Source organism: Castor canadensis, chromosome 3 (genome assembly GCF_047511655.1).
Source record: "Castor canadensis chromosome 3, mCasCan1.hap1v2, whole genome shotgun sequence".
In the NCBI taxonomy this organism is placed as follows: domain Eukaryota; kingdom Metazoa; phylum Chordata; class Mammalia; order Rodentia; family Castoridae; genus Castor; species Castor canadensis.
In genome coordinates this window covers 38,302,319-38,314,416 of record NC_133388.1, presented here as the reverse complement: position 1 = coordinate 38,314,416, position 12,098 = coordinate 38,302,319, and the positions used below count along the sequence as shown (strand labels likewise).

Here is a 12,098-nt window from a genome sequence, read left to right as displayed (position 1 = left end):
TTGTATCTTTCTACTCTGTTGAGGAACTGACTGGTTCCTTAAATTTTCAGTTGTGTATTTCTTTGTTTTTTAATTTCTTTTGCAGTACTGGGGCTTGAACTCTGGGCCTTGAGCCTGATAGGCAGGTGCTCTACCACTTTGAGCCATGCCTGTAGCCCTATATTTCTGACCAAATTGTTAATTTTGGTTCTAAATAGAATTAAGAAGTAAAATTACACTTCTTAATTTGGTACATTTAAGTTCCTTATTTTGATATAATTTTTTTGATCAAACAATGATCTTTTGTGGAAGGATCACTGTAGTGTAGGAGTTGGAGACCAGCCTGGGCAACATAGCAAAACCCAGTCTCCAACCAACTAACTAAGCAGCAACTAAACCCCAGTGATCTTTTAATACTAGCCTTGTCACACATAGTAATCATATCTACCAGATAGGGTTATGGTGAGGATTAGAATAAATAAGAAGTATAAAGTACTTAGTGGAATTAAGGCTTACTAAGTATTGACTATTGCTGTTACCATTATCATCACCATTATTACTAACCACATCTCTTTATATATGTCCCCATGAATGAATGTATAGTGTCAAGCATTCATAGAAAAATCACCCAAAGACATAGAAGAAGGGACTTTGGAGACAGTTCCCTAAAAGACATGTTTAATTTTTATTCGTGGGTTGATAAATAGCTCTTTCACTGTGAGAAAAATGTAACAATGGAAACAAATCAATCAGAATCTTCATGAGGGCAGGGACTGTGTCTCTTATGACTGTATGTCCTTAGCTCCCATTTTAATGTCTGGCCATGGAATGTATTCCGTTAAATGCTGGTTTTCATCTCTCTATGTTTCTTCTTTGTCTTCACTTTAGGTTTCAAAAATAGTTGCTGTTTTCATAGTCAGCATTTCTTACTAGATAGTAAGTTACATCAGTAACTTGACTTCTAGAACTGCTGGCTCAAATATAAGTCTTTACTGGAAAGAGACTGTTGTGTTTGAAGCAAATAGCGAAACCTACGTTGGGTGAAAAAAAGCCTAAAATACTACAAGCCCTAATAGTATTTTTTTTTTTTTTGTCAATGACAAATGTTGGGTCTTAAAACTTTATTTAAACTTGTATAAGTCAGACAGTCCTTAATGTTTGATACTTAAGTTGCTTTGCATATAGAATGATAATAGAAAAATATGCCATCTTAAAGACAATGTTTTCAATAGATTTTTTGTTTTGTTTTGTTTTGAGAAGACTTTTGCTATGTAGCTGTGGCTGGCCTTGAACTCATAATCTTCCTATTTCAGCCTCCTTAGTGCTGGGATTACAGGAGTGAGTCACCACTCTACCTAACATCCATCCATCTCTTTTTATATCTATCTGTCTAGCTAGCTATAGAGATAAATCTCTCTCTCTCTTTGTCTCTCTCTCTCTATAGAACCACTGGAACCACTGGACACAACTATCCCCCTTGCCACAGCCTCCCAAGTAGGTGGGACTATAGGGACATGACTTTACGCTTGGCTAAGCTATTTCTCAGATATTTTATTAAGTTGGCTGCAGTAGTGGAGGCTTACAGTTCTAGCTACTCAGAAGACTGAGGCAGGAGTGCTTGAACCTAAGGGTTCTAGGCCAGCCTGGGCAATATAGCAAGAACCCATCACAAAATACTAAAAAATAAAATAAGAGAGACACTCTTTACTATTTTACATATTCTATTTGCCTCTATGTTTTCTTTACCCAGCAATACATTTACAACCAAGGAAACAAAATTTTTCAGAAATGAATCCTGTCATAAAGAAGAATAGTTAAAATGTATCAAAATAATAAAAAGTGTAGAAAATTAGGTAAACAGTTGTTATAGTCTATAAGAATATGTGTATGTATGGTCCTATTTTAAAATGGACCCTCATGAAGGCTGGCAGAGTGGCTCAAGTGGTGCCTAGCAAACATGAGGCCCTGAGTTCAAACCCCAGTACGCCCAAATAAAAAGACTCTCTAAAATGGACCCTCATGAGGCTGGGTTGTTTCTAGGATCTTCTAAGATTGAGATCAGGTTAAGGGATATTCTGAATTTCTCTTGTCATAGAAATGCCTCTGTTTCCTGCCAATATAACAATGAATTCTGGATGTCTTCTGAACAGAGTAAAATAGTACCAATCTCTTGCAAATGGAATTGGCATCTGGATATAAGTACTACACAGCAGTACTATTTTAGTATTTTTGTTTTGGTCACAAATTTGCTTATAGTATATGTAGATGGTAGCCTGTGGTTTGGAGTCTATTGAAATGTGCTGTCACCCATTTGGTTTGGAAATGGGTGAGGGTTGTAATAATATATCATCTGGTTGTCAAAGGGATTTGGAATTTTTCTTTCTTCTATGATAGTTTGCTGTTATCAAGTGAGATCTTTATAAACTTTTTAATTTTGTTTTTTAATTTTTGCTGTGCTGGGGCTTGAACTTTGGGCCTGGCACTTGCTAGGCAAGTGCTCTGCCATTTGAGCCATACCTCCAGTCCTATTTTTATAAACTTTTTCAGAACAGAAATTGAATATTAAATGGCATATTAACCAAAATAACACAACTACCTTTAGCTTTTAATGTAGTATCCATTTTTTCTTAAGGCTGTCAGTTTAAAAGGCTTGCGTAGAGAGGAGTAACAATATGGTTAAAAGATTTGAAACTTGAAAGTTGGAAACTATCCTTCTTGATCCTCTGACCTCAAGAGTCTCAAAATAGTAAGACAGAAAGAGTATTACTTTATCCATAGGTGAGAGTTCAAGTTTATTTGAATTTTGAATATAATTTTAGGAAACTAGCATGTATGGGAATTTGTGTAATAATTAAATTTATACTGTTCTATTGTTTGTGAGATGATCTCATATGGCTGCAAAGTTGTTTATAGTTACCCCTGAAAGTACCTCATTTTTAGAAGGGCACCTTTTTTAGCTTAGTATTCATTTGCAAAATAAACCACATTTTTCTCTTGTCTTATTAAACTGATGGAACCATTTTCCAGCATATGGAAACATTTCTACACCTCATGTTCTTTTGAGCAAATAACCCCATGTGACTTACAAATGTTGAAAAGCAATAGATATTTCCAAACGTATTAGAATGGTTAAACTAATAAATCCTTTAGGTATTAAAAATGTTGACACTAAGATAAATGAAGAACAGAATAAAGACTAGTCATTCTTTTTCAAGAAAGTACATTCTTTCCACTAATTTCAGAATTTCTTTAATTTTTATTGTTTATGTTACACTGGTATTTTCACAAAGGATTTAAGAGTCATCTCCTTAGGTAAATGTTATACAACTGTAAGTAGAAAAATTTCCCTGGCTTCATTTGTAGAGAAAATAATAACTGAAAGTTAAAAACAGTTGTACAAACTTTTGAAATGTAATAATATATTTTAAAGCATCACTGTCAATAATAAAGCACATAGCACTGTGAAATTTCAAGGACTAATAAAATCTGTGTATAAGAAGAGTAACAGAAGTGTGCCTTTAGTGTTAACAAAGGTAAAGATACGTGGAGAAAATGGTATTAAACTTTTTTATGCATTCTGACAAGATATCTAATATTGTCAGAAGATTATTGGTAGATTACCACTCTCTGAGGATTCTAAAAGCAAAAGAAAAAAAGTGTTTTTTCTCCCTAACAATTATTACTTCTGAAACAGATGTCCTTTGGCATCCTAAACTGAATGCCTATAATTACATCAGCTATTTTGTGAGACTTCATTAATTCAACACATATTCTAATTTGAGTCTAGTAAAGAACACTCTGGAAAGCATTGCAGAAAGCGCAATATGACTAAGATAATCAGTCCTCAGAGAATTTATTATCTAGCAAAAGACAGAATATATATATTTAAACAGCTATAGAACAAAGCAGAATCAACCATCCCAGAGGACTATGTAGACAAGACAGATTTAATTCTTTTGTTAACATGAATACTTCAGGCTTGGCATGGTGGCCCAGACTTGCAATCCCAGCTATTCAGGAACCGGTTGAAATCACCTCGGGCAAAAAGCTAGCAAACCCCCATCTTAATCAATAAAGCTGGGCATACTGACATTTGCCTCAGTGAGAGGCCCCTAATCTATCTAAAAAATAACTAAGGCAAAGAAGGGCTGAGAGGTGCAAGGCCCTGAGTTCAAACCCAAGTGCTACCAAAACCAAAAAAAAAAAAAAAAAAAGGAAGAAAACAAGATACAACAGCACCTCCCCCTAAAATACACGAATGCTTTATAAAGTGGAGAGTAGAGTAAGATGTGAGCTAGACATTGTAGTATGTGTATAATTTGGACAGATTAAGATGGAGTTGGATTAAGAGTTAGACTTTTTACAAAGAAAATGGTACAGCAAAGGTGGAGATGTGTCACATATTTGGTAGCCTTCTTTAGTTCCTTGATACTGTGGAGGATACTCAGTACAGGTAACATCTTTTTGTTTTGTTTTGTTTTACTTTATTGGTGGTTGTCTGTTTCTTTGTTTTTACCTATTACTCTTAAATAGAAGAAAATAAACAGAACACAAGATTCTTTAAATTTATAAGCTGTCAGGATTTCTATTCATTTTGACTATTAAATGTTTTAATAATTATTTACCATATACATAAGATAATGATGAACGAGGTGAATTTCCTGTGCTCAAAATGCATAATCAGTTAAGAGAAATTTTACTTATGAAATTGGTATTATATCAGTAGACTATGCTTTAAAGTTCAACATGTTAAACAATATAAACAAACCACATTGTGCATATTTTATATTCTCATTGTGACTCTGGAGTTGCACTGTTCAGTGTTAACTACTAATACCTGTGGCTATTAAAATGAATGGAAATTAGATAAAATTCAAAATTTAGTTGCACCAGCTAAATGTGCTCCTGAGCACATTTCAAGTACTCAGGAGGTACATGTGACTAGTGGTTATTGTATTGGCTAACATGGATATTGACTATCACTAGTTATTGCAGAAATCTCTGTTGAGTAATGCTGCTCTAGAGGTATAGAACATATTTTAATTGTTTCAGTGAGGCTTGTCATTCATCTCTTCAACAAATCTTCATTAAATGCCTACCATGTGCCAGATAGTATGCTAGAGTGAGATGATAAAGCCCTAGTTTCTTTCAGTCTTGGGAAGGTTCAAGATGAGTGAAGAGATGAATAAAATAGGATATGATAAGTACCACTATAGGAGAAGAAATCCAGAGGGGTACAGAAGCAAAACTCAAGTCCTGCCCCTGAGGAACATTGAGTAGGTGTTCACTTGGTTAAGATGAGGAGAATGAGAGAAAGCATGATCCAAGCAATGTAAAACACCTGGAGGTGAAAGAGCAAGGCACAATTGAGGGACTGAAAGATCTTCTGTCCCTGGAGCCCAGGTAATCTCTAAGGTCTCTACTTCAAAGCCTTTGTTTATTATGATGTGTGTAAATTATTTGAAAAATGAGACTCCTTTGTTTTTTCAAAATTGAAGAGAAGGCTGGGCAAAGTTGTGTGTACCTGTATTTCTGAGGCAGGAGGAGAATCACTTGAGCCCAGTAGTGCAGGGCAAGCCTGGCAATGTAACAGAAATCCCATCTTTTATTAAAAAAACAAAAAACAAAAACAAACTGAGGGGAAAAAATAGTCCTTCCCACTATTTGGTGACCTTCTTAGATTTATTTTATATCTGTGTATTCCACAGTTAGAGGACAAGAAAAGGTGCAAAGAAAAAGGTGAGAAGAGAAGGACCAAAGAGATGAAGATGGCCAGAGTAAGTTTCAGAGAACGAGAACTAGTAATATTTGATGGGACTGGCAGTTCTATTTATAGTACTCAGATTCCCCATCTCTAATCAAAAGTTCTTATTGACCATTTCAAAAGTGAATATTCCCTAACGGTTTGACTTGGTATAATGAAGTATATCGTACGAGAATATTTTTTTTTTTTTGAGGAGGGATTTAAAAATTAAATTTCTGGCTTGGCTTGCTTTATCAGAAGTATAATAGAATTTGCTGTAGTGTATTTTTGTGGTCTGTATCCTTATAGTGGATACAACCTAGAAGATGGATTTTTTTCAAAGTTTCTTGTTTGAAGAACCATTTATCTAAGATTTAAAATTTATTTTCATTTTAGCTTCAGTAGATTTCAAGTAAAATTAGAATTGATGTCTTTTATTTTTAAAGGTGACTGTAATCTTATCCAAGAAATAAATTTATTTCTGTCCATTCATCTACTTATCTGTACATGTAAATAGTTGTCTGGAATGATGTTCACTAAATTTTTCTACTGAATATTTCTCAATAGTGAGATTTTACATGATTTGTTGCATTTTTGGGTACTTTTTGTATTATTTGAGTATTTATAATGAGAATACTTTAATGGAAATGATATGGCAAATTATTACTCTGAAAAATAAATTTGTACTTACACAGTTTTATATCTCCATTTCTTAAAAAATTTGTCATGACTCTTTTTTTTCTTGCCATTGTTTTGAATACCCATAATTTTTATGGGTGTGCTATGTTTCTCTTTTCAGTCCCGATCTCTATCTGTAATGACAAAGCTGAACTAGGTTAGTGACTTGTAATCTTCCTCTCTTTCCAATATATCAAACAATTTATAACTCTTGGCTTAGGTACCTCACTTAGAATATAGTTTCAAAGTGATACAGACTGGTTAATTTTTAAACATTGTTTTGTGTCCTCACGGTGTGTCCCATCTATCCTGTGTCCATGTCCCTTCACTTTCTCCATGTTTGGGATTGCACTCAGGACCTTTGCATGCTAGGCCAGTGTTCCACCACTGTGCTAAACCCCCAAATCCTTAGAATCAAAATCTTAAAGAAAAAGGTATATTTGAGAACCATCCAGTTTGTTTCCCTAATTTTAAGTTGCTTAACTAACATCATCCATCTAACTGAAAGGAATGAGATTGAGCTCAGATCTCCTAAATTCTTATGTTGTTACATATAAATGTATTTTTAAAAAATGATAGGCAGAGAAGGTGAGAATCTTATCTCAACCCATTCCATGTACATTCTAACATGTAAATGTCAGGAAATATACTTCGTTTATTCGCATGAAAAGAGATCAACAGTGCAGCCATTATTGAGACCCCAAGCTCCAGGAAAAAAACAGTGAGTGGGATTCTTGCAAGGAAGAAAGCATTTCTTGTCAAAAATTTAGAATTACTGTGGTTACTGAGATTAAAATAAAACTAAAACTTAACTTGGCAGAGGATTAAAAACAAAGCAGCTCCAAAGTGTGTGCACATCATGGAGAAGATGCCATTATTCCTTTAGGCATCCAAGGGGGAAGGGAATATTGTTTCTTTGTGTTGCTCGAGCTGATTTATTTAGTTATGATTTCAACATGCCTACAAGGCAAACCCCAGAAAACATTGCACAACAACATTAACCAGAACAAATGGTGCTTTTTTTCTATACCTCCCCCAAGGTTTTTAAAATAAAACAGCCGTGAGTTCCCCCTCCCCCCTTTTTTCCCTCAAATTGTTTAAATGGCTTTGATTATGTTTGACTGTTGGGTGTGGCAGGTTTTAGAATCTTAAGTGGTAGTACAGGTTTTTGAACAAGAAAGAGAATTAGAGGTGATGTGACTTGATTATTGGAATGCGTAGAATGTAAAGTTGTGAGAGGTACTATGGTCTACCGCAGGCTGTTCTTAGTAATAAACTTTCTTGTTCAAAGAAAGACATGTCTATTATTATCAGACATTTATTATGGAAATTATTAAAGAAGAAATTTGACAGAAAAGTTTAACAAACCATCTTGTCTCATATTTCTTTTCCACACAGGCACTTTGAGGAGATATCTTAAGTATTGTCAAGTCTCACTTATTCTGGCATAGGTTAGCATTATCACCATTCTCACAAACTTGAATTAAATGCATATGGTATTATACCGAGTGCATCACAGAGAAGATTAGCAAACAAGATCCTTATCCTTTTGGGGCTTAGTAAGAGTTGATATCCAGCAAATTCTTCAACAAATCCCAAACTCATTTTTCCATGCCCACCCAAAACTCAGCAACCCCCCTCCTGTATTTGCCTTCATTAATGGTTCCCCTTTCCTTTAAGCTGAAAACTTCACATTCATCTTGAGTCCCTATGTTCCCTTAGTCTCTCCACAACCAATCTATCAACAAGTCCTGTCTCTTCTGCCTCAGAAATTGCTTTTGAATATGTTCATTTCCTTTTCTCTGTTCTCATGGCCATTGCAGTTCAGGCCTTTTTCATCTTTCATTTCAGTTCTTTGGGGGAAACTGCTTATCTATTTTTCAGTCTTCCCATTTTGTAAGTCATCCTGCCAAATCCCTTTCTTTAAAGACAGATCTAATCATATCATTTATGGCTTATAAACCTTTGATGAGTCTGCATTAATGTTTAGCTAGACTGAATTTAGCTTGTCAGAGCACGGTTTCATAGTGTAGCTCCAGTCTGTTTATTCTTGCCTCACTTTTGCCACAATCCTCCCCTACCTTGTGGCCATGTCCTGTTGCCAAACATACACATTTACTCTAGTCTCACCAGCTTCCTCCTAGTTCTCTGAGCTTGCTCTTGTGCTTTTGATCATGCTGTTTTTTGCCCCATACCCATAGAATACTCTGTCCTGCCTAATAAACTCCTTCCAGTATGGAGAAACTGCAGAAATCAAAGTTTTCAAAGAATACCCTTGACAAATAAGAGAAAATAAACAAGCCATGTGCACAGAGATAACCAACAAAGGCAACAGAGCATAGTTCATACTAGCTTCACATTACTTCTGGGCAAACCAGGAGGAAGGACATTGATTATAGAAGGTACAGGTACTGGAGCCAACAGTAATGAAACTTATTTGTAACAGTACTAAATGAGTACCTCCTTCCAGTTAATACAGCTTAGTCAAGAACTAGCTCTTATTTTTATAGCTGGGGACGGAGAAAAAGCGACACAGAAGATTCCTGGTGTGGTTGGTTAGGTTCAAGATAAACAGAAAACTTATTATCCTCCTACCTTATCTCAGTTTCCAAGGGAGAAAAAAAATGGACAGGAACCGTGAATCTTTACACTAATGCATTTTAAAAATCAACAGGATTGGTGCTAGGGCTTCAGTGGTTGAGCATGGGCTTAGCCATGTGTGAGGCCCTGGGTTCAATCCCTAGCACAAAACCAAAACAAACAACCTTCCCCCCAACCCAAAACCAAATCAAAACAAACAAAAAATCCCAAATAACAACAAGAACAACATCATTAACAAGATAGAGCCAGGGACAGTGGGTTAGAGTAAACTGAATGAAGGAAAACAATAGCTCTTTACCCAGAATTAATGAGGAAACTGATTTTCTTCATACTTGTGCCTTGTCATACTTCTTCCCAGCTTGCATATTCAAGCTCAACTTATGTCCTTTTCATACATGGCTGATTCTTTTAAAAAATTAATTTTATTATTTAAGTAATATATTAATATGTCATTTTCAAAACATTTGGAATATTTATTAAGGCTCCCTTAACATTTTTCTCATCACCATCATCTCCAATCCCAGTTGCCTTCCTATCAGCAGTTGAAATGGCAACTATTTTCAGTTTGCTTTTCTATCCCTTCATACCTTTTTCTATACTTTGACTGAGGTATGGGGATAGACAAATAGACTTACAGAAGGCATATAATATTGCCTTGTGTGTGCTTTCCTCCTAGAAACTTACTCTGCCTCTCATTCTGCAAACTTGCTTTTTTGATGGCAGAATATAACTAGATTTTTTTCCTGTTAATACGTACAGAGGATTGATCACATTTTTTCAATTTGTGACATAGTATCATTTTGAGGGCTAGTTTAACCCTTTCTCTTCTCATAGTAATCTCATGTGGAAAATTAGAGGTTAAAAATAGGAAAAAAAATTTAAGTAGAAAGTATTGGTTCAGATGTCATTTAAATACAAAAAAGATTATAATTGTTGGCTTGGAGAAAAATGTTTTCCTTAAAAATTAGACTGTCTTAGAAATACTGTTGGACTAAGTTCAGAGAACATCACTGGCATTAACACAGTACCCTCGTTTCTCTCATATACCTCCCCCACCCCCAATCCCAATTTCTGGTACTGCTGGAAATTAAATGTAACCAAGACTCTGCAGTATGTATAAAAACCAGATGGTTTTCCCTTTTGTATATGCCTAAGTTCTTTCTCCTCAATTGCTTCTGTTTAGCACTGAGGTTCCCAAATTAATTCAAGAAATGAATTTGAAATCTGTAAAATTACGGGGTTAATCTTTTGGGGCTTTTGTAGCTCTAGGATCCTATTAAGTTATTGAAATAATTCATCTTCAGAGAATACATTCTTTTTTTTTTTTTTGTGGTACTGGGGCTTAAACTCAGAGCCTACACCCTGAACCACTCCACCAGTGCCCCTCTTTTTTTGTGATGGGTGCTTTTGAGATAGGGTCTCATGAACTATTTTCCTGGGCTGGCCTCGAAAATGATCCTCCTGATCTCTGCCTCCTGAGTTATTAGGATTACAGGCATGAGCCACTGGTGCCCAGCTCAGAGAATACATTCTGCTAAATTGAAACTTTATGTGCTTGATTTAGGTTGTAGTCACTTGTGGTACAAATAACATAATAACTTTGGGATAGATGAAGCCTGTACTACCTTTTTGTCATTCTTCCTTGAATACTAGAAGTGATCATTACCAGTTCAAAGCAAATCTGTCAAAGGACTTGGTATTGTCAAATATTATTTACTGGTATTAGTACCAGCAAACTGTCAGTTTAATTAGATTAGAACACTAGTCTCTGTATTTTTTTAAACTATAAAAGTAAAGTAGGACTGAGAAAAATAGGACTGAGTCAAATGGTTTCTGAGAAAGTAGTTGTAAGAAGCTTGAACTTAATTTATGCTTTTGAGTGTTCAAAGATTTCGAAGGTACCATCAGATACCAGGAGCAAAGGATTGGGAGTCAGGAATTGGGGAATTAGTCCTATCCCATTGCAATCTTACTTTGTGATTGCAGGTCACTCCTTGCTCTTAAACTTTCCCATTTGTGACATATAGGAGATTATTTCTGACTCTTAATTTACCCAGGGATGTTAAGTGAAATAATAAAGACAACCACTGCTACATATTTGTGCTCCTCAATAATGATTCTATGCAAGTGAATGGTAGTGTAGATGGTTATTGTATTATTTAAAATAGGTCTTGAAAGTGAGAGAGGTACTTAGAGTTTGATTATCTAAAGTTTTTCTTTCTCTTAGGTTAACAAATAGTGTTTTGTGTTAAGCAGAACATTGCTGAAAACTTAATATAAAAAGATTTGTGATGTTATAGAAGCCAATCCATGATGTATTTAGTTCTTTCAAGCGCTAATGTCCTGAGTTATTCGTTGCCTTTTACGAAAGTTAGTGGCCTGCCCTTTCGAGTTTTTTAAAGGTATGTTTGGATGGTTATGTTTGTTACTGTGTTCTCCATAAGTTCTTTGATTTAGGTAGCCTTTAAACGGAAAGTTGTATAAATTTTCACCTTTACTTGAATTTTAATGCTTTCTGTGTTAGAAATCCTGTCAGATTCTCTTTCTAAATTCTACTTCTCGTCTTCTGTAATTGGTTACTTGTTATAAAAACATGTAGGGCTCTTAGCCGCCTTGAAAAATACCTTTGTACTGCTTGATGTGAAACAACAGTAAACTTTCTCTATAGAGGAAGAAAACAATTGGTGATAAAAGGAGATAGTAACTTGAGTGAACAGTTTCAAGAAACTCATTCTTTTATCATTGTTTCCAAATTGTTATCATCTCAGGTAGGATGAGAATTCTTTTGTCCTGCTGTGAAAAAAATTAACACTTGATTTTATAAAGTCTTGTGGTGCTTGCTGTGTATCTTCTGCATCTGGCCACTATTCTATTCTTAAGTAAAAAATATTAAAGATCACAATTTTAAACTATATGCTCCACAATCAATGTATATATAAACACATGTGAAACTTGTTTTAAATATAACCTATACTGAAATGAAATCGTCATGTTTATAACTCAGTAGGTAAACTACTCTGGAATGCTTCAGACCAGGCTCACTAGAGGCAAGACATTTTGAACTGATGTAAGGAGTCTGTTTCCTTATTCAGCAGTT

At 35.0% G+C, this 12,098-nt stretch overlaps 1 protein-coding gene across 12 annotated transcripts in view; it reads left to right on the top strand.

The window, feature by feature from the left end:
- Nucleotides 1-12,098, top strand: part of Rad51b (RAD51 paralog B) — a 574,154-nt gene that overhangs the window by 103,298 nt on the left and 458,758 nt on the right. For 7 of the 12 annotated variants that reach the window (XM_074067715.1, XM_074067716.1, XM_074067719.1 and 4 more), the window contains one exon: nt 5,688-5,756. The exons of the other annotated variants lie outside the window; for them this stretch is intronic. In XM_074067715.1, the coding sequence (XP_073923816.1) occupies nt 5,688-5,756 (69 nt within the window). The remainder of the gene's footprint in view (nt 1-5,687; nt 5,757-12,098) is intronic. 12 annotated transcript variants of the gene reach the window in all.